At 36.4% G+C, this 24029-nt stretch overlaps 1 protein-coding gene across 1 annotated transcript; it reads right to left on the reverse strand.

The window, feature by feature from the left end:
* Positions 1-391: 391 nt before the first annotated feature.
* Positions 392-4733, reverse strand: LOC115967535 (TMV resistance protein N-like). The gene is made up of 7 exons (XM_031086652.1): positions 4644-4733; positions 4054-4553; positions 2753-3848; positions 2356-2631; positions 1028-2257; positions 843-951; positions 392-503 (listed from the first exon to the last, which is right to left on the reverse strand). The coding sequence occupies exons 2-7, from the start codon at positions 4551-4553 to the stop codon at positions 478-480; spliced, it is 3237 nt and encodes a 1078-aa protein (XP_030942512.1). The 5' UTR covers positions 4644-4733; the 3' UTR covers positions 392-477.
* Positions 4734-24029: the final 19296 nt, after the last annotated feature.

Here is a 24029-nt window from a genome sequence, read left to right on the forward strand (position 1 = left end):
TTAAAATACTCTAACAAGACAACAGGACAAATTTGTATTATTCCAACCTGATTAAGATTTATTTATTTATTTTTATTTTTTTAAATGTGGCTATATGAGTGCCAAAAGGAAATGCTAAGGTACAACTAGCACAATACAATGATTTTTTTTTTTTAAATGCTAGTGAGGGAAATGAAAAAAGAAAAACTGTATTATTTTATACCTATGACAAATTAAATTTGTTGTCATGCCAATTTAAACCTGACAATCAAAATCAACACTTTCATTGGATTCCCTTCCTCAAGTTAAAAGAGAACAGCAGGTTTTGTAAATTATAATAGCAAGAAGAAGGATGATGACTTACAGGCAAAGAAGTCGAAAAATTCCCATTTTACTATATTTTTCAGAATGAGCCATAAATCTCCAAGTCACCGTATGCAGTTCCTCATTAGAGTAGCCTCCTCCACTAGATCCAGCCCCATCATCCCCATCATCACTTCACTTATTTCGGGTACCTTCCGAGGCTGAATCATCAATATCATGTTGGATTACACATTTACACCCAGATCCTCACAGAGCATGCTGCTTGTATACCAAATTAAACCCTTTTTTCATCACCTTTATGTTATCGGAAATTATTTTAATTGAAAATTCACCACACTGAGGGGGCAAATAGAGCAGCCAAAGGTGAGGTGATTCAGCCATAGCATAGTTTAACTTAAAAAAAGAGCGTACTGGAGATCTCATGGCAACTCCATTGACTTCAAACAAACATGTAAGTTGAAAATCTCTAGAGAAAGGACGCCACGGGTTGAGCACAAAAACAATGCACAACGTAATTCCCATCAGGTATTGATACTCACAATTAGGCACTTGTATGTTATCACACCAACCTACAGGGCTAAACCCTTTCGGGATTTCTCCTCCAGGGATAATAATGTCTAAGATGCAAGGTAGTTTAACACTTTGTCCCTGAAATATACAAAGCATAACGTTTAGAACTTAGAGAGAGAGAGAGTGAGAAAGAGAGAGAGAGAGAGAGAGAGACCTGAATCATGTTACTGATGCTTTGAATATTATCAACCAATTTGAAGCAGTTTAGACACTGGAAATTCAAATGGGAGTGATTGGATGTAAGAAGATGAAATTGCAGTTCTGGAAATCTCTCCAGTGAGGTACAATTGTTTGCAATCACAGAATCAATAGTTGGTGGAACACTTTCCAATGATTGAAGCCTCCTGCAGCCCTCCAAAAGAAGTGTTTGAAGTTTAGAGAGTTGAGAGATACTTTTAGGAAGGGAAACAAAATTATTTCCACTTAGATTTAAGTGTGCTAAAGAGGACAAGCAGCCAAAATCATTGGGGATTGACAAAAGATCGCAGTCACTAAGATGCAAATATGTTAAAGACTGCAGACCTGATAAGGAAGGCAATAACAAGCCCAGCAGAACAGGTCTTGTTGGCAGGGAATAATATAAAAATGAAGGCAATAATATGTTCCATGGAGCAGGACTTGTTGGCAGGGAAAATAATGCAGTTTGTAAAGGGTCATTCCACTCAGGACTTGCTGGCCGAGCATAAAATTCAGATAACTTCCATCCACGAATATGCAGCTGTTTGAGATTTTTAAGGCGAACAATGGAAGAAGGAACCTCTTTTATGGCTGTCCAACTCAAATTAAGCAGCTCCAAAAGTTGCATATTTCCTATTTCTTCTGGCAAGTTGTCTAATTTTAAGCATCCAAAAAGATCAAGAGAATTAAGCAACTTCAAACTACAAATGGTGCTAGAAAGGTGCACAAGATTTATGCAATATCTTAGAGTCAATGAAGTAAGTTCTCTCAAATGTACAATTGATGAAGGCAGCTCCTCTATAGCTGTATAACTCAAATCAAGATTCTCTAGGCCATTGACTATCCTTAGGTTCTGTGGAAAGTTTCTAATTAGTTCCACAACAGCAGTGCGATCCAAAAAAGGCTTCTGTAAGAATTCCATGTTTCCCACAAATATTGGAGATTTCTTGAGGTTTGAGCAATTAGAAAGTTCAAGAGCCACAAGACACTCACTTTCAAACATGCATGAAGGAGGATTTAGTCTTTCGCAACCTTTTAAATTAAGATGAATAAGTTTCTTAAGAATTCTGATGGATGGGTGAAACTTGTGTAAATTTATACACCTTTCGAGAACTAATTTCTCAAGATTTGGCACTTCAGTGAAGTCTGGAGTTATAATCAGGTATGAGGAGGCAGTCAAGTCAATGAACTTCAACTTCTCAAATTTCTGTTAGAATTGAAGAAGATAGAATAATTAGCTTCCTACTGTTTGTTTATTGTGACTTAAAAGAAAACTTGTATCAGGATACTTAATAACTCACTTACCTTTATTCCTATCCAAAGTTGTTCAATTCTGCTCTTTTGCAAACAAAGTTGAACAAGCTCATCTGACTGGAAACTTGATGGCAAAGATTTTGAAGAATACGAAATCCAATCAAGAATTCTTAAATCATCAGGAAGATGTGTGGGGACATAGGCAACGTCATTCATTCTAAGAAATTTAAGATTGTACATATTGGAAAAGGCCTCAGGTTTCCAATGTGCCATTTGTGCTTTGTCATAAGTATCCCAAATAACCATGGCTTGAATAGCTTCTGTTCCCTAATAATCAAGAAGGAAATGGTGAATTGCAAAATATATTATTAGCAAAACAATTCAAATTTCAAATTTGTTGAACATGAAGGTAGGGAATGAGCTCAAATTCTCTACATAAACCTATTACCTTATTTTTTCTTAACACTTTGTCAATGTCCTCATAACACCACAATCTACTACGCTTCCCAAGATCATCAGGGTACTCTTGAGAAACTATGCTCCTACCCATTTCTTCAAGTAAATCATGCATCCACACAATATCCTCATTAATAATTTTCAAGAGAGATTTATCAATGAGTTCCTTCAGTCCTATACCAGGGTAAAGGCCAAGAATGTTTAGTTTTTCTACTACATAATCTTTTTTATGATGATTAAAAAAGCACGCAATATGCAAGAATATTTCCTTCTGTGGTTTCTGCAGCCCATCAAAACTTATTTTAAGTACTTGGAAAATATCTTCCTCAGGATATTGTTTAAGTCTCTTTAGCACACTATTCCATTCGTCAAGACTTCTTCCAATCAAAAAGGAACCCAAAACCTCAAGAGCTAAAGGAAGGTCAGCAGCATAACTCAAAAAATGGTTAGATAGCTTTAAATAATCATTTGGGACATGCTTTTCTTTAAAGGCTTTTAAGGAAAATAGTTGAAGAGAATCTTCATGACATAATCCTTTAACTTCATATATTTCATCTACTCCATGTGCCTCCAGCACATGCTTATCTCTTGTTGTTATGATAATTCTACTGCCGGAACCAAACCAATCATGCTCCCCAGCTAACATTTCTAAATGTTTCAATTTATCGACGTCATCAAGAACAAGAAGAATCTTTTTCTTACATAACCTATTGTAGATCTTGCAAACTCCATCATACTTCTCTTGTATTTTCGTATCCTTTTCCTTCAAAACTTTAATAATTTTCTCTTGCAGTGGAACAACACCATATTTTTCAATCTTTTCCCTGACATCCTCAATAAAAACACAATCTTCAAATTTTTTAGAAATCATATTATAAACAACTCTAGCAAGAGTTGTCTTGCCCATTCCCCCCATTGCCCAAATTCCTATAAAGCGAACATCATATGATCCTAGAGCTAAACATGACTTCAATTTCATCACTCGAGGGTATATTCCTACTAGGTTCTTGGCAATATATGGGAACGCATCATATTTCAAATTAAGTGATATCCATTCCACTATGTCTTTGATGTCTTCTATCTCAGGCCTGTAATGAATAAAGTACAATATATATGCATTGAGTTTGAACCACCAATAGGTCACCCAAATAATATGATACATATTTAATGTTCAATTCTGTTGACTGAAACAAAAATATATAAATTGATTCGCTTAGGAAAAAATTGAAAGAAGTACAATGAAGCATGTACGTAAATCTGCATAAGGTTCCAAATAGAGTTATCTTAAATTACCATGTATCCTCTAAATGCCATCCGCGAAGGTTGGCTACTTGTCTCAAAGCATCTCTCCACTTTTCCACCCTTTCTTTGTTCTCTTTTTCTTCATGTTTAGCAAATGCCTGAGCAAAAGTTCCCCATTGTTTCCGTACATCAGATGGGTCTACATAGTGAAAGACAGGCAAAACTGTTATTCCCATCTCGTTTTTGTAGTGAATGATCTTTGCAAGTTCATCTAAGCACCAAGTTGAAGAAGCATAGTTTTCTGAGAGAATAACTATAGCAAATTCTGATTCTTCTATCGCTTTTGACAGCTCTGGCGAAATGGGTTTTCCTCTCTCGACTTTTTCATCGTCTTTAAAGGTGACAATGCCTTTCTGTATCAATGCTTCATAGAGATGACCCATAAAATTGTTGCGGGTGTCCTCGCCTCTGAAACTGAGGAAGACATCATACTTTTTCCTCCAAGCAGTAGTAGAATAAGAACTTGGGAAAGATGATGAGTCTGTTTCCATCTGCAAGCAAATTATTATTATTTTTTTTTAAAGAACCGAAGAAAGATTAAACAAGAAAATTAGAGGAAAAGAAACTACTTGATCCCAAACCTGAAAATGAGTTGAATTGGAGAGATATGAATCGAATCTGAAATTTGGAACTGATGAGCGAGAGAACTGAGGAGAAGAGTGAAAACTGCGGAGCTCCTTTTTATTTTATGTGTATCACCTCTATAGCTCCACCATTGCTCGTGTAATGTAAGATTATTATTATTATTATTATTATTATTATTATTATTTATTTTTTTTTATAAGGACATCAATGCTCGTGCAATAGAGTATATATATATATATATATATATATATATAATTTTTTTTAGAATCAACAATAGTATATGGGTCTGTTTGGATACAATTTATTTTTGTTGAAACTGAAAACTAAAAATATTATAGCAAAATAATTTTTAAATGTGTGAATAGTGTTGCGGGACCTATGAACAGTGTGTAAACAGTGCATGAATTGTGCATGAACAATGTGTGAACAATGCGTGAACAATGCTAAACAATAAATTTTGTCACCTCTTTGCGTTTCAGTTGAGTTTTTTTGCGCGTTTACTTCCTGCCACTGTAGCCGTGGGTCCCATGCCCATCAAAACGCTAAAGGAAACACGGATCCAAACCGCACCTATATATGTAAGTGCCCGTGTAACGGAAAAATCTCTCTAGTGTTAGCATGAGGAGAAATTATAATGTACTCATAGTGGACAAGTGATGTGGTTCACCTTTCCAGTAAAAGACTTCCACTTGTTTAAAATTGTGGAGTTTTAAATAAAAACTAAATATTGACTCAGTAATTTTAAATAAATGAGAGTTTTTTACTAGAATGGTGGACAAATGACGTAGTCTACTATAAGGACGGTATAATTTCTCCAGCATGAGACTTGCCTCTCATAGGTAAGTGGGCTCCACATGTAATAATTTTTTTTTTTCCTTTTTGATAAGGACATCAATGCTCTTGCAATAGTATATATATATATATATATATATATATATATTTTTTTTTTTTTAGAATCAACAATAGTATATATATGTAAATGCTCGTGTAATGGAAGAATCTCTCTTGCGTCAACATAAAACTTGCCTCTCACAGGCAAGTGAGTTCCACACGTGTGGAGCCCACCTGCTTGTGAGAGGCTGGTTTCATGTGCTTGGAGCATGAAATACCAGTCTCGTGTAATATATCTTTATATATATATATATATATATATTCTCTTTTATTATATATTAAGGTGGATTCTAGTAAGCTCAATTGAAACTATTTTTATATATTTTTATATATTCTCTTTTATTTTTTAGAATCAACAAAAGTATATATATTCTCTGATAGTTGAAACTATCTAAAACAAATTTATTATATATTAAGATACTTATATTTATTCCAATATGATATTCCCAAATTTATTCTAATTTGAAATTATTATTATTTTTTTTAGGGGAAAAACATTAAAACTTCTTTTATTTAGATAAGCCTAATAAATCAGCTTCAAGTACATTGTGGAACTGTGATTGAACATCCTTCATCCAAACTATAAAATCTAGAATGCCAATGGCCGTATCTAGCCAAACTATGAGCTAAAGTATTACCTTCCCTCTTTGTATGAGAGTAAAGCAACTCATCAAAACGTGAGACAAATTTTTTGCATCCTCAACTAGCAGACCCAGTGGTACCAATAGCCTCTCTTCCTCCATTAGTCCTTTAATAACAACCAAGGAGTCACCTTTCAAAATAGCCCGCTTCACTCCCACCTCCAGTGCAAAAGAAAGAGCCAACCCGCAGCTATCGCCTCAATATCATTACTGCATAGTTCCTGATGCACCAACTTTGAGCATGATGCTATCACTAAGCCTCTGTAATCTCTAATAATGACGCCTATGCCTGATTTTTTATCATGTGGAAATACCGCTCCATCAAAGTTTATTTTGAAGAGCTCTGATGGTGGTGGCTTCCAATGACTTCTGGTGTGACGAGTTTGCTGCACTTGTGTAGCTGGAATCACTTGCCTTGCATGGAAGTCATCTAACCAAGCTTTTGAGAGGTGAGCAATCTGGTGAAGTGCATCTGCAGGTTGATTGAGTCGTACCCGATTCCACTAGTTCCAAATTGACCAAACTGTGACTGCGAAGAGCTCAAGCTAGTGTTTATTCTTGATTAGCCAGTAGCCACGATAAGAGTTCTTTGAAATCCAAGAACTGAACTGAACCACAGAAGCTCCAAAACTCCAAGTCTACCCACACCGATTCCAGCTCAGGACATGACCACAAGGTGTGCAAGGAGTTTTTTGGTGAAGCATGGCATCTGACACATAACGGATCCGCCAAGATTGTGCGACGGAACAGTGAGTTCTTTGTAGGCATAGCCTCACGGCAAGCTCACCACAGCAACGTTTTCACCTTTGGTGGTACACGCATGGACCAAATTTCTCTCCACACTTGTTTGTCATCACTTTTAGGTACTTGTGTTTCAACAAATAGCTCCTCCTCAATTTTTAAGAACCTATACCCGATCTTGTAGCTATACCTTCCAGTACTTGAGTGAGGCCAGAATAATATATCCTGAGATGCTTCACGACTTAAAGGGATTTTCTTGATCAAATTTGCTTCCTTAAGGTTGAACAGCCCATCTATCATCTTTGTATTCCACTGCCTCCTACTGGGGTCAATAAGAATATCCACAGTAGAATTCTCAAATTCTGCCAATGGATAGAATGACAAGTGTGGAGGGTGCTTCTTTGGCAGCAAATGATCTTGCCAAATTTTGATTTTTTTTTTCCCATCACCAACCCTCCAACTAGCCCCTCTTTGAATAACATCCCTCCCTATAAGTATACTCCTCCATGCATAAGATCCCATTCTAGAATCCTTGGCCTCCATAATAGTTGTATTTGGGAAAAACCATGCCTTGAAAACTTTGTAGAAGAGAGAGTTTTGATTATGAAAAGGGCACCACGCTTGCTTTGCTAGTAGTGAGTCATTGAACATGGCTAGATCTCTAAAGCCCATACCACCCGCTCCTTTGGATTTGGTCAAGTCATCCCATTTAACCCAATGGATCTTCCTTTGATCACCTCTTTGTCCCTACCAAAACTTTTTAATCATAGTCTTGATGTCATTACATAGACCTAATGGAATTTTGAAACATCCCATTGTATATGTGGGAATGGCTTGGATGACCGATTTTATCAACACCTCCCTTCCTGCTTGTGAAAGTAACTTCCCTTCCCATCCTTGGATTTTTTGCCACACCTGCTCCTTAATGTAATTGAAGCTTGCTTTTTTTCCTTTCCCAACAAAGGATGGCAGACCCAAGTATTTCTCATATTGCATAATTTCAAGAACACCCCACACTTCTTTGATATGGTCCTTTATAGCAACATTAGTTGCTTTGCTAAAGAAAAGTGTCGTCTTGCTCTTGTTTATTTTTTTTTTTTTTTCTGGAAGCATCTTCATAGCCATTCAAAATATCCAACACCTTGCCACACTCCTCTATTGTTACCCTGCAAAAAAGGAGACTATCATCTGCAAAAAACAAATGTGTTAGTTTTGGGTCTCTTCTACTTAGGGAGAAGCCATGGATATCCCTATTCCTTTCTACCTTTTTAATCAACCCATTCAACCTTTCAATACAAAGCAAAAATAGGAAAGGGGATAGAGGGTCGCCTTGCCTTATACCCTTTGTTGGATGAATCATACCACAAGGTTTTCCATTCACCAATATTGAATAGGTAACCGTTCTTACATAGCATAATAAGATTTATCCATCCTTCATTGAACCCCATCTTCCTCATAATCTCTTCCAAAAAAGGCCATTCCACCCTATCATAAGCCTTATTCATATAAAGTTTTATTGCCATATAACCATGAGAACTAGATTTATATCTTTGCAAGCAGTGTAGGGTTTCAAATGCCACCATCATATTATCAGAAATTAATCTATCTTTAGTGAAGGCAGATTGGTGTTCTATAATGATAGAGGGTAAAAATTTCTTTAAATGATTGGCTAAAACTTTGAAGAAAATTTTATACATTGCATTACATAGGCTAATAGGGCGAAATTGGTGGGCATGTTCAGGGGAGCTAATTTTAGGGATTAGTGTGATAAAAGTACGATTAAGGGATGGTGGTAATATACCTGAATTTAGCCACATCAAGATGGAGGAAGTGACATTATGATTAACCATACCCTAAAAGTGTTGGTAAAATAATGGTGGCATTTCATCCGGACTAAGAGCTTTTGAGGGGTGCCATTTGTTGCAAAGCCACTTCCACTTCATTGACTTCAAACTTTCGGCTTAATAAGGCATTCATCTCATCAGTAATCACATGTGGCACACACTCCAACACCCTTGAAGAATCCATCTGACCCGTAGAAGTGAAAAGTGACTGGTAATAGCTTACAAGAACTTCTGCAACCTCTTCTGGATTGGTTTTCCATGAACCCTCTTCATCTCTCATACCCTCTATCAAATTTTTCCAATATCTTTTCATGGCACAACTATGAAAGTACTTTGAATTTTTATCCCCTTGCCTTGCCCATAATAGTCTTGACCTTTGTGCCCACATAGTAGCCTCCTTATCACGTCACCCTTCAATTTCTTTCTTTAGTTGTCTAACTCAAGTATTGTCACCCCATAGGACAGCTTCCTCTTTGACCTTGAGGAGTAATTTTCTCAACTTTTCCAACTCCCTTCGCACATTCCCAAATACATTCTTATTCCACCAACTCAAATCCCTACCACACGTCTCCACTCTATGCAATATACCTTCATTAGATTCGGTACCACACCTATTCCACACGGTTTGGACAACCACATTTCCTCAAACTGAAACAATTTCTTCCTTTTAGGAGGGTCCAACCCTGAGAAAACAATGTGGATCAGGATGTGATCCAATGAATCACAGCATAAGTGGTGAACCCTCATACCAGGAAACTTTAAAAACCAATTATTTGTGGCCAAACCTCTATCTAATCTTTCCCAAATTGAGTTGCCATTATCAAAATGTCTAGCCCATGTGAATTTAGGTCCTACATATCCCAAATCCATAAATCCACATTCATCTAAAACTCCTCTGAAAAGCTGCATTTGATTATGGGACCTAAGTGCACCTCCCACCTTCTCATCTTGTTTAATTATCTCATTAAAATCCCCAAAACATAAGCACGGAATGTCAAATTGGGAATTGAGATACCTGAGTTTCTCCCATGCCTCTGTCCTTCTTGCTGTTTCAAGCTCACCATAAAAGCCAGTCAAACACCATTCGTTTTCTGAACCCTTATCTATGACTACATCAATGTAATACTTGCATGATCCCACTATCGTCGGATTTATTGAAGATTTCCAAAATAGGGCCAAACGACCACCTCTACCTTCCCTTAGGACCACCCATCGATGATCATGTTTAATACTTCTTTGTACAATCTCCAGCCTTGCATCATTTGTAAGTGTCTCAGCCACAAACACTACAGAGAGATCTTTTGCTCATGTGATTTCCACAAGCTCTCTTCCTGTCGTAGGTTCCCAAGCCCACGACAATTATTTTTGTTAGTTTGTGTATTTTTGCTTTTATAATTTTTTACCATTCTCACGCTTTTTTTCTTTTTTTTTTTTAAATCTCTTTCTCAAGTCCCTTTCCAAAGTTCCTTTGATCCCCATAATTTTTTTTTCTCACTTCATCATTATCTTTCATTTCAAAAGGTCTGATTCCTTCAACATTGTTTTTACATTTTTTTTTTTTTTAAAGAAATTTGACATTGTTGAAGCTATTATTTTGTATGTTGTGCATTATTATTTTCGTAATTTTTTTCAAGCTATTATTTTGTATGTTGTGCATTATTATTTTTGTAATTTTTTTTTCATAATATTACATTACTTTAATCTCTTCTTCTCTATCTCTTTAACAAGTCCTTTGATCGCTCCTCTAATATTGTGAAAATCATTACTTTGTAGAAGTGTGAAGTGAGAAGCATAAATTAGATAGAGCAACGAATGAGATATTGGAGGGATTAATTTTGGATGTACACAATGTGTATAGTGAAGAATTGTGTAAGTATTTCAAATTGTATGAACTTTACACCCAATGAATAAATGCTTTTTTTCTTTTTCTTTTTTTTTTTTCTTTTTTTTGTGATTTGTGCCTCATCATTGTAATTTCTATGCAAAAAAGTATGACAATGGAATGTTTGAGGCTGCATTCAAATTAAACTACATGTGTACGTGGCTAAACTAATTTTAATTCAAATATAAATATATTTAGATGCTATTTATTTGAACCAAAATCAAGGAATCATGAGACTTTGATAGTAAAGTAAAATAAATATCTGGAGAATTTTCAAAAGAAAAAAAAGAGCCTCATCACACACACAAAATGCGTGTGATGAGGCTTGTTATGTATATATATATATATATATATATATTTTGTGCATGTACCTTTGCTTCTAAATATGACACACCATTTAATTTGCATGAGTTAACTTAATAAATATTCTTCTCAAAAAAATAATTTAATAAATATTGTCAGCCAAAAAAATATAATAGATAACATAAGGCTAGTTTTTTGTATGGTCGGATTAATGAGTATTCTTAGTCTATTTGTTAATAGATTATTTTGAGAAAATTTTTATAACCCTTTAATAGGAAATATTATAAAAAAAAATAAAATAAAAACAACTACTTTTATCTTTTACTATAAAAAATTTCTCAAATTTTTTTTGTTTTTTGACTTAAACGATAGATAAAAATGTTTCATAAATCAGTGTTCTTAATGTATCTGTTAACTTATTTATTGTGTATATTAAGTAAAGTCTAAACGATAGATTCTTTGTACTTTCCATTCCAAAATATCATCTTAAATTTGATGGAAAATGTACTTTTTTTTAGCCTCACGTTGTTTCTATTAGTTTTTTTTTTTTTTTTTTTTTTTTTTTTTTTTTTTTTTTTGAGAAATAGGTAAGTAAATTTTATTGAAGTATATCGGATTGGAATACATCATCCAAATCACTAAGCAAATCTTCTACCCATACATTTGTGTCTGCAGATATAACTGCTCTTCCAGCTAAGGCATGAACTAACCTATTCCCCTCCCCTCTTACATGCTGAAATTGATAGTGCTGGAGAGTGCTCCCTAGACTTTGAGTTTCCTCAATGACATGGTCATATAAAGTGTTACATTGGCCTGAGTTATTCAAAGCCTGAATTACTAGTAGACAATCCCCCTCTATCATCACTTGGAACAAGCTTAACACCTTAGCAAATACCACTGCCCTTCTTGCTGCAAACACTTTTGCCAACTTCACCGATTGGACCATAGCAATTTTTTGGCTTAGTTGTAACATCCCGTGAGTTTAAAAAAAAAAAAAAAAAAAAAAAAAAAAAAAAAAAAAGGTAAGTCAGCATTTTGTGGACACGTGTACCCCCACCTAACCCCACTACCCATCATTCTCATCCACTCAATTTCACCCACATCTCTTCTCTCTTTGGCCGGCTCTCTCCTTTCTTTCTTTCTTTCATTTTCTCTCTTTTCTTTTCATTTTGCTGAAACACACACACACACACACACTCACCCGCCAGCCTCCACTCCAAAATACACTATCTCACCATCATTTTTCCGGCAAGATCACCGGAAAAATACTTAGGAATTCCAAAGCATCTTCATTATTTTATTTGAGGTAAAAGTTCAAATCTTTTTTTGATGAGTATTATGTTCTTGTTTGAGGTTATTTTACTCAAGCTTTAATAATGTTATTCATGTGATTTAAGAGCTTTGGAAATGATATTCATGTGTTTATATGTATGGATTTTGGTCTTGGTGGATGTATTTGATGAGTGAGTTCATGATTTTTACATTGATAGTTATCTAAGGCTTGTTGTGGTGAAAATTTAGAGGTTTTGAGTTAGAATATGTGATAGATGATGAATATAATTTTTATTGATTATTTGGAGCTAGTTAAAGATTTAAATTGTTTGTCTTGGAGAAAATTATGATTTTGGTGTCATGAGTCACTTGATGATGTTATAAAAATCTTGTGGGAAGCACTTGTAAAGTGTGGAGGTTTTGATGTTAGATATGACACCTTGAAAGATTTATGAGTATAAATGGGAGTCTATGCCTTGCAAATTAAAGTGTTTTGAGAAATTTTGGAAGTAGAATACATTACATGTGAGGTTGAATACTAGGCTTGCCTAATTGAGTTCTTACTTGGCAATTCCTAATTTGTAGTTAGATACAATTTCAAGCTTTGTGCTCATTGTGATAGATTTGCTTGACATTGTTTAGGTTCTAGCTAATCTCCCCCTGGAGCTTGGAGAATTAGGATTTTGCGGTTGCGAGGTAAGTAGCTTTTTAATGGGTATTTTTGAAAAATAACCATATCTTATAAATATTGTCTTTGAGTCAAACACATTTTGGAAAATGATATATATGGATATATGCTTTCTTAAAAGTATTGTGTTGTGACCCTTACTATATATGAAAAATGCATCATATTTGATATTATATTTGGGGAAATGCATGAATTGTTATATGGAAAAATGAGCATCTTTTAATTAATCTTTGATAAGAAAATCATTGATTTTATGGTGTATTGAAAAGTTAAAGATGCTTATCTTGTCTTGTATTATTTGAGAAATTGTTAGAAAATCTTTTGACAAGAATGAAGTTTGAAAACCTTACAAACTTTGTAGAAGTTAGATTATTTAAGGTTTTCTGAAACTATTTGGATATGAACTATGTGATTCAAAGTAAGGTAACCCGTGAGTTTATGTGATTTTAGCCCTATGCCATGTGTGATTTCCCGGTGATCACCCGATTTGATTTCCGTAGTCTTTGTGACAATGGAATCAAATTTAGGTCAGTGCCCTTTCACTTTGGATGACGCGTTCTTCCCTGCTGTCCATGGGGGGAAGAGGTTCCTTGATTGTGTGTGGGTGAGGCTGCTGTCCATGGGGCCAAGAGACCACATGCAAGAGAGGTCCTATTTGACGCGCTCTCTCTGCTGCCCATGGGGGGGAGAGAAAAACCTTGAGGGTATGGGTGAGACTGCTGTCCATGGGGCCAAGAGTCTGCATACCAGAGAGGATAATATCATGCCAGTTGTGAATGGGTGGATCCCCTGACCGGTCTATGTGGTAGTGTGGTAGATTTGTGATAATTTATCTTATGTTAGATATTATGATTTTAGAAATTATACTGTTGATACTCACAGATTATGGTATGTAGTTTCAAGGTATTTACTTTGAGAAACTTTGTGCTTCATTATGTAATCATTCTTGTCATATTATTATTATTGAAGATGAAACTTACATTTCCCCCACCCCCATTATTGTGCTACTTACTGGGCTTTGTCTCATTCTATTATTTTTATAACTTTTCAGAGTAGGCAACAATCTTTTGAGACAGTTTTTTGGTGGCTAATAGTAGTTAGACTAACTACTGATGGAGGCTGAATTTTTGTGTAATGGATATATTAGATGGTGTACATCTTAGACTAGGCTTGACTCATTCTTTTGTATATTATAGTGGTTATGACTGTATTGCCACTAATGGGACAAGCTGTTGTTATGTAATTGTTGTTTTCAGACCTCTATTCTTTTGTGGCCTATGGTCCTTGTAATTAATGCTTAGAGCTCTGACTTACTCTGAAAGTATATTCTATGGGATGATTATGATAATTCTTGTTGTTGGCACTTGATAATAATTATGTGGATTGAATTGTCAAAAAGAAAAAAATTTACAGGTACTTGAGACGTCTCTCTCATGCTTTAGACCCTTTGGGGTTTGGGGCGTGACATTAGTGCTACAATAAAATTCCCTGCATGATCTTGGTACACCACCCCAATTCCAGCACAGTCGGAGTTCTCAAAAAACGTTGCATCGAAGCTAGCTTTATAACAATGCTCAGGAGAAAGGGAACAATGAACCAGGGGACAGCGAACAGTCACTCAGGGAGCTTGTTTATGTACTTTGAAATACTCCATAACCAAGTCTTTAGCTCTGGCACCAATCTCATGAAGCGGCCAGGAAGGTTGGTGTTCTCTTAGACGATTTTGCTGCTGCCATAGACACCAAGGGATAGTAGAAAACAGAGCTATACGAAAGCTCGAGCCTTGTTAAAGCATGACTTCCACAAGATCCACAAAAGACCTATATTGTTTTTGGTACAAAACGTTGAAGCCAGGATCTAACTTCCATACAAACTGAGCATGATCACATAACCAAAGACAATTCATAAGAGTTTCCTAATGATCATCACATAGAGTGCATGTTTCATCCATCGAAATATGTTGAGATTTCAAATTTTGCTTCATGGGAAGGGAGTCTTTTGCTGCACGCCAAATAAAGTGCCAGATCTTATTAGGAGCCCGGATCTTCCAAATTTTCTTCCAAACACTCTAAGAGCTATCCGAAGAAGAGGAACTCAGATTAGTGTTTGCCTTATCAGCGGCCAACATATGATAAGCACTTTGAACGCTATAGTCACTATCCTGAGTTAAAGGCCAAATCAAAAGGTCCTTGGCCCAAGCTTCACTCACATGAATCTTGCTCACCATCTCAACCTCCCACGAGTAGAAACTACTCTTCAAACATCTCGGGTCCCATATTCTAGTATTGTGTAAAACAAAGCACTCACCCGATTCATTGTTGAACTAGCTCTAGGTGACACGATTTTGCTGTAGTTGGGATCAGGAAGCCACTTGTGGTCCTAAACATCTATCATTTGTCCATTCCCTACTCGCCAAATAGTCCCTTCATTAATCACTTCACATGCTTGCAAAATACTTCTCCATGCATAAGAGCATTTCGGATCAATTGGAGCATCTAGAATACTACCATTAGGAAAATACTTTGCACTAAATACTCTATATAGGAGTGTAACTTTTTGGTGAATAAGTCTCCAAACTTGTTTGGCTAACAAGGCATTATTGAACTTTTGTATGTCCCGAAAGCCCATACCCCTTACTGATTTCGAGGAACACAAAGAACTCCTTTTAACCCAGTGTATCTTCTTTGAATCTCTATGACCCCATCAATATTTTCAAATCATTGCTTCTATATCTTTGCATAGTCCAACCGGTAATTTGAAAACACTCATTGAGTAAGCCGGAATAAACTGGACCATTGCCTTGATCATCACTTCCTTACCAGCTTGTGACATAAGCTTCTCCTTCCACCCTTGCATCCTTCCCATATCCTTTCTTTGACATGAGTAAAGCATGATTTCTTGCCTCTGCCAACAAAAGAAGGGAGCCCTAAGTATTTCTTGTAATGTTGTATTGCTGGGACATTAAGAGACTTTAATTGCTTCCCAGGTTTGTTCATCCGTGTTCCTGCTAAAAAATAAGGTGGCTTTCTCCTTATTTATCATTTGGCCGAGGCTACTTCATAATAAGCAAACAACTCTTGAATTTTTTTGCATTCCTCCAAGGTAGATCTACAAAATAACAAACAATCATCTACAAAAAAAAGAGATGAGTAAGCTTTGGGCCATTTCTGCAAATAGAAAAACCCTTAATTTCCCTTTCTGTTGCAGCTTTCCAGAATAAAGCATTTAACCCTTCTACACAAAACAAGAATAAAAAATGAGAAAGAGGGTCTCCTTGTCTTAAACCCCTTGATGTTGTAATCATACTCTTTGGTTCTCCATTCACAAGTATGGAATAAGACACTGTGGTATCACATTCCATTATCAAAGTCACCCATGAATCTTGAAAACCCAACTTTAGGAGAATTTTTTCTAGGAAAATCCACTCTACCCTGTCATATGTTTTGCTCATATCCAGTTTAAGAGCCATAATGCCTTTCTTTCCTGAACAGTTAGTCTTCATATGATGTAAGGATTCAAAAGCTATTAAGATATTATTAGTAATCATTTTACTAGCAATAAAAGCAGTCTGAGTTTCTGAAATAATAAAATTAAGCAATGGCTTAAGGCGATTAGCAATCACCTTACTAACAATCTTATAAATCATATTACAAAGACTAATAGGTATAAACTCAAACACTCTTTCCAGATTATGAACTTTTGGAATTAAGGTGATAAAAGTGTGATTTATGGATTTTAGGAGGGAACTCAAATTTAAACAAGACAAAATAGCCTAAGTAACATCTACATCAATCCAGTAAGTCTGAAAAAATAAGGGGGGCATCCCATCCGGACCTAAGGCCTTTAGTGGGGCTATCTCTTTGATTGCTACATCCACCTCCTCAATAGTATAGGGTCGTGCAAGTTCTGTCCTCATCTCATCAGTTTCCACAGCCTAGACTCCACCCAAAATATGCTTTAAATCATGTGGATTTGAAGAAGTGAAAAGTTGTGTATAGAAATCAGTCAACAAACCCGAAAAAACCTCTTGATCTTCCTGCTACACACCATTAGCATCTCTTAAGCCCTTGATGAAGTTCTTCCTCTTCCTTTGAGTTGCTAACCCATGGAAAAACTTTGTATTCTAATCACCACTTTGCATCCACTGAATCTGAGACCGTTGATGCCACATCTTTTCTTCCTTATCATATAAACTATTCAATTCAGCCTTTAAGCGAGCTACCTAATTGTAATTCCCTAACCTCCATAACCAATCCTTGGTCTTCTTTATATTTTTCTGCACATTACAAAAATGATCCTAACTCCAAGATTTCAACATCCTCTTACACTTTTTCAATTTCTTTGTTGCAGAAAACATAGGAGTACCATCAGGAGTACAATCCCATGCTTTTTTATTACCCACATTGCCTTAAAACAAAAAGGCCTTCTTCTCCATTTTTTATGTTCCCCATTAACGTCGAGTGATAGGAGAATCGAACGATGATTTGAAGTAAAATAGTTCAGATGCCTTACCCTACCTATGGAGAACTTTGTCAACCACTCATAGTTTGCAAGTGTAAACACCGCATTTTGTACCCCTTACAACTCGAGCCCCCATTCCCCAGTGATGTTGAATTCTAAGACCCAAGGTTGGTTTAGGGCCCAATCAGAAGTTAATTGACTTGAGAAGTGTTAAAATGAGAAATATAACTTTTAATAAGCAAATAAATCAATTTTTTAAAAATAAGGCAAAGGAAACCCTCATTATACATACACATGAATTAGCCTGCGTACGTGGCTTTCTGCATGCATATGCAAGCTTAATCTTACGCATGCATCCATAAAGTTATACAAGACAAGTTTTCTGCATTTAGGTAGAGGTTTGGAATGAATCCTACATTGTTTGGGGATTATTCCAAACCCCCTTTTTTCATACTATAAAAAGTCTTATATGGTATATTTTCAAAACTCATAGAAATCCCACGAGAAAACACTAAGATTTACTAGAAATAATGAATCAAAAGAGAGTTTTTTCACAAAACACCCTTAAGTAAATTTTCTTTTGATAAGGGCCTTTTTTGGCCTTGATCTTTGAGTTTATATATTTGCTAATCACTGTTTTATTGAGTTGTTAATAGATTTGACTGAAGGGAACGGTAAAAAATTAAGCTTGAAGAGCATTTCTTTGAGGTATTAATTTTAAACCTTTCTTTTCCTTTTCTTTTATTTTCTACTTTTAATTCTTTGGTTTTTTATTTTTTTTTTTTTTGTTTTTTTTTTTTGTTATAACATGTTTTGATATGCTTTTCTAGACTAGGTTTATGTTTTTGTATGTTTAAAATGCATGTTAGGTTGTTAGAATTCCCGTTTTGAGGTTCTGTCTTGTTTTGGTGTTTTTAGGGTTTTTGGGCAAGAACCTGCGTATGCATAATCTTGCCCACGTACGCAGGCGTGATTATGTGTATGCAGGCTTGTTCTTGCGTGCGCAAGCTGTTGCCAAGAAACCCTAATTTTTGTTTTTTGTTTGTTTCGCTTCTGCTTTCACATGTTTGTTTGTTTAGCTTCTTTTCCCATACTTTTATGCTTTTAATGCCTATGTTTCACATGTTTAATTGCTTGGTTTGCTATCATAAGCTAGAATTAGGGTTTATCTTGTGTTTTATTGTTTTGATGACACGAGCATGCATTCACATGCTCATGTATAAATGCCATAGGTGTTGAGTTGCTACAAGGTAAGTAAAAGGTAAGTCATGCATTTGTAATGTTCATGCATTTGTGATATGATCTTAGCTTGACAATAGAGGTGAATATGCTTGTTTGGTTGAGTATTTCCAAAGTATACATGCATGCTTTTAATAATGATATGCTTGCTATATCCTTGCTTTAATGTGATGATACATGTGCTGCCTTGTTAGAGATGATATGTTATGCCATAACTAGATGAATGTTAGAGTATGATGATGAAGCATGCTTAGATGTATGATTAGAGTTTATGATGTGATGAATGCCTTGATGCCATGATTAGGTAAATGCTAAGGTCCTTGATGAAGTGATATGCATGATTAGATGTATCGTTAGGGGTGTTTGATGCCATATTGATTGCTAGGAGTATGTTAGCGTGTGTGTGATTTAGATACAAGTATTGAGTGTGCCTTTAATAGGGTTAAGACACAAGACATAATGATGGGAAGTCAACCTTAGGCTTGGGTGGTTTTGGGTGCCTAACACTTTCCCAAGACCCTACCTTAACTCCGAACCCATATCTTTGCTAGTAAGATCAAAAGGTCCTTCCTTGAAAGGATGCTATATATATGGTTCCTAGACCATTACAAAAACTAGGTGGCGACTCCATTTCGACCCCCCTTGCATCCATAGTGGCGACTCCACTAGGGATGGTGAGTTTAATTCCTATGTGTCTTATGTCTTAACCTTAATAAAGGCTTCTTCAATATTTGTTTGCACACACATTCACATGGTTTTTTTGTTCCTTAACCTTAATTGGTGATGAGTGGGAAGATGGAAGATTCCATTCAGGCCCAAGTCTTTTAAAGTTCATCCCACCAACTCACAATGTGTGCCACTGCCTATAATCGGCTTTGAGTACGTTAACAGTTTGCCACCAATCCACAAAGGTCCATTTAGTCTCTTAGTTGGAATCATGCCCCACCTAGTTGTGAGTGACCTACTTATCCATCCCTTTAGTCTTAGGGAGACTACCCACACTTAGAGAGATCCTAGATCCTATCAAAAGAGAGTACCCTTTATATATCTTGTGTTTGTTCAACCATATCTTATGATTAGCTAATTCTAAAGGACAAAAAAAAAGACATAAAATTGGAAGGATGACCTAAAGTTATGGCATACCCTAAGACAAATGGGACAAAAAAGGAGAAGTTCTCACATGTAAGAGACTAGTCCCTAAAGCTAAAGGGTATGTCTTAACTTGAAAGGTTCATAAGACTATAGCCTAATTGCTATCATAAGCCTAAATCAAAAAGCCCTTTTGAAAAAGATGACTTTGGGCCTAAGATAACAAGTATGCTATGGACTAAGCATCCAAGATCCTACAAAGTCAATATGAACTTCCCTAATCTTAGGCCTTTTTGTTGTATGCCTAGGCCACAAAATGATGAAAACTTCATGGACCATGAGAGGAAGATTACAAAATATTCTAGCTAATGGGCTACTTCAAAAAAAATGAAAATAATAATGAAATGAAGAAAGAAGAGCCAAAAGGTGATGAATATATTGTAAACCCATGTTTGAGACAAAAGGTTGAAAATCTCTAAGTACATTCTAATAGAAGCCTATGAGGGTAAGATGAGAGCATTGTTGTAAATGGACCAAAGTTCAATGAAACAAGGGGCAATGTCCATGAAAGGAAAGGGAGTGACTTTGTAATTAGGCTTTCACTAAAATGGACTTAAAGATTTTCTAAGGACACCTAAAAACAAAAGGAATCTTTAATTGGGACATGAACTTAATAAAAATAGGACTTCTTTTTCAAACATTGTTGCACAACCAAAGTTCAAGAGAACAAGTCTCCACTCAAATTCAAGTCCAATGGAAGGCAAGACATTCAAAGAGGAAAGGATGGATGCTTCAAGTGAAAAGGTCCTCATGCAAAAGATACTCAAGTGTGTGGAAGCGCAAGTTGAAGTTCTTAAGAAGATGATAAGCCACCTCTCCAAGATAGAAGAAGAGAAAGATGAAGAAGACAAGGATAACTATGGACAAAGCGAGCTAACTCAAGAAGACAACTACTACATGATGACAAAAGGGAAGGTCTGCCTACTTCTACTTAACTTTATGCTACAATTGAAGAGCACTTCCAGACCATGGACTTTCAAGAGGACCCATGTCAATGATTGGCCAAAATGGACCTCGAAGGTGGGTATAACTCAAGTCACCTCAGCTTGCTTCATGCTTGAACGGAACATGGACCTTCTCAACAGTTGCATCTATCGAGAATTATAAAATTTAGATTTCCAGATTTGTTTTTCATGTATATCCAAACTATTTGTGTAGGGTTTCTTTTCTCACAACCCTAGACATATATAAAGATTATTTTAAGGGTTGTCACACTTGATGTAAATGGATGCAAAGGTTGTTGCACTTGTTGTTACAAGAATATTGTGACCGGAGACAATCTACCCTAGTTCATCTTTCTCTTGAAAAAACTGCTGCGTTTGTACGCCAAGGATTTTGTAACCAAGGAGCTTCTTGATCTTCATCATGTGGATGAACTGAAGAACTTTGCAGCCAACATCTTCCTCAAGTTGGCGTGTTAGTCACGTACTTGGATCTGTGCATCAATTGGTTAGTCACGTACTAGGAGTTCCCAGTGCATTGAAAGGAGAGATTGTCACTATATTACAAGTCCAATTGTGTATTGGGATAAGGGTTTAACTGTAGGTTGGTATAAGGTATAGAGATTCCTTTACTTGTAACCGTTTGGTTTGATAATAGTAGATTCTCGGGGGTGGTGACCTTAAATTCACTTGGTAGGGTTTTGCCTTGGTGGTTTTTTTCATTTGTAAACAAATCACCTGTGTCAAATTTAATTTCCGCTGCATTTAGTTATTTGGTGATTTGTTTGTACTACCACACGTATTGCATGTTAAATTGGCTTAATTAATTCATTTGGCTAATTAATTGGTTAATTTACCTAAGGGGTCAATACATTCTTGGCCTATCATAGATGTCTTAGTGGATAACACAACCAGTAGTGCCTTGATGTCCTTCATGGATGGTTTCTCAGGATATAACCAAATTAAGATGGTTCTTAGAGATATAACCGAGACTACCTTTACCGTAGAATGAGGAATTTATTGCTACATCGTGATGCCATTTGGGCTTAAGAATGCAGGTGCGACCTACCAAAGAATGGCCACAGCCTTGTTACATGATTTGATGCACAATGAAGGAGAGGGTCATATCGTTAACTTAAGGAAGTTCTTCAAAAGGATCAAGGGGTATAGGCTGAGATTGAACCCACAGAAATACACCTTTGGAGTAACCGCATGAAAGTTGTTAGACTTTTTGGTAAGTGATAGAGGGAGAGAAGTTGACCCATCAAAGATCAAAGCCATATTAGAAATGCCTCCACCCAAAAGCGAGAGGGAGATAAGGGGATTTTTGGGCCGATTATAATACATTAGCCGATTTATTGCCAAACTCACTTCTACTTGTGAGCCCATCTTCAAGCTCCTAAGGAAGAATGAACCTCATGAATGGAATGAAGAATGTCAGAAAGTTTTTTAGCTTATTAATGAGTATCTCCTCCATCCACCTATCTTGATACCCTCGATGCATGGGAAACTATTACTCCCCTATCTCTCTATCATAGGAGATGCGGTTGGAAGTATGCTTGCATAAGAGACGATGATAAGAATAAGAGAGCCATATACTATTTGAGCAAGAGATTCCATGATTATGAGACCAGATGCACACCCATAGAAAAATCATGCTTTGCTCTCGTGTGGGCCATACAAAAGTTGAGACACATCATCCTACCTTTCCAGATATGGGTAGTGGCTAGAATGGATCCATTGAAGTACTTGTTTGAGAAACCCGCTTTGAGTGGAAGACTATCGAGATGGTTGATCTTACTAGTGGAGTTCAATCTAAAGTATGTAGTAAGAAAAACCATCAAAAGGAGTATCGTATTAGATTTTTGTGCCGAGAATCCCATGGAGGGAGAGGATGGTAGAGAGGATTTATTGGACGAGGATATTTTGGATATTGAGCTAAGGGCATGGAAGATGTATTTTGATGGAGCCGTGAACCAATATGGAAATGGGACAGTAGTACTCTTGACTCCTGAAGGATCTCACATACCCTTAGCAGTTAAGTTGAACTTTGAGGCAACCAATAACATGGTAGAATATGAGGCTTGTATCGTTGGAATGGAAGCTCTCCAAGAATTGGGGTGAAAGAGGCCGAGGTCTTTAGTGATTCGACTTTGGTAATAGCTCAAGCACAAAGGTTGTGGAAAGTGGAAAGTGAAAGAAGAGCACTTAAAACCTTACTAGCAATTTCTAGAGGATTTAATCAAAACTTTCGATAGAATTGAGTACATGATCATCCCTAGAGCTCAAAATCAGTTTGTACATGCCTTGGCTACTTTAGCTTTCATGGTTGAAATACCAAAAGAGTATGGATGCGACCTTTAGAGATAGAACAAAGTTATGAGATGGTACACAAAGAGAAGGTCGAAGCTTTAGTCTTGGTTATAGAAGAGGAATGGGTCCCTCGGTATTATGACATTATGAAATTCTTGGAGTTGGGGGTGTATCCGGATGGTGCCTACATAAAAGAGCATTGTTCGATTAGGATGAAGGTAATGGAATACATCCTATGTGAGGGTCAACTCTATAGGAGATCTTATGATGGTATACACCTTCGTTGTCTAAAGAAAGAAGAAGTTGAGAAAGTTATGGAAGAAATTCATCAAGGGATTTGTGGTCCTCATATGAATGAGAGAATGTTAGCCAAGAAGATCTTAAGAATAGGGTACTACTAGAACATAATGGAGATTGATTGTGTAGAATTTGTGAAGAGTTGCCACGATTGCCAAATACATGCAAACTTGAATCACATGCCACCTAGTGAGCTATACAGTATGACTTCTCTATGGCCTTTCTCAGTCTGGGGCATAGATGTGATTAGAAGGATAGCCCCTAAGGCCTCGAATGGACACGAATACATCCTAGTGGCAATTGACTACTTCACCAAATGGGTGGAAGCGGCCTCCTACTCTGTGTTAAAAGCCAAGCATATGGCTTGATTCATAGAGAATAACATCATTTTTCAGTATGGGTTACCCTAAGAGATCATCTTTGATAATGGTTCCCACTTTGAGGGAGAGGTTAGAACAATCATGGAATTGTACAATATTGAGCATCACAAGTCTTCACCATATAGGCCACAGACCAATGGGGCCATAGCAACAACCAATAAGAATATCAAGAACATCCTAGCCAAGATGGTAGTGACATACAAGGATTGAGCCGAGAAACTTTCATTTGCTTTATGGGGTTACAAAACTTCTATCCGTGCATCAACTAGGGCAACCCCCTACTCTTTGGTCTATGGTAGTGAAGTAGTTTTTCCCATTGTGGTGGAGACACAATCTTTGA

This window comes from Quercus lobata, chromosome 11 (assembly GCF_001633185.2).
Source record: "Quercus lobata isolate SW786 chromosome 11, ValleyOak3.0 Primary Assembly, whole genome shotgun sequence".
NCBI lineage: Eukaryota > Viridiplantae > Streptophyta > Magnoliopsida > Fagales > Fagaceae > Quercus > Quercus lobata.

Bases quoted from the DNA above. Each gene is read 5' to 3' on its own strand.
- LOC115967535 (XM_031086652.1), bottom strand. From the start codon at position 4,553: ATGGAAACAGACTCATCATCTTTCCCAAGTTCTTATTCTACTACTGCT. The intron at 2,632-2,752 runs GTAATAGGTTTA...CTTGATTATTAG, and splicing joins AAGTGTTAAGAAAAAATAAG to GGAACAGAAGCTATTCAAGC. The intron at 952-1,027 runs GTCTCTCTCTCT...TGTATATTTCAG, and splicing joins GCATCAGTAACATGATTCAG to GGACAAAGTGTTAAACTACC.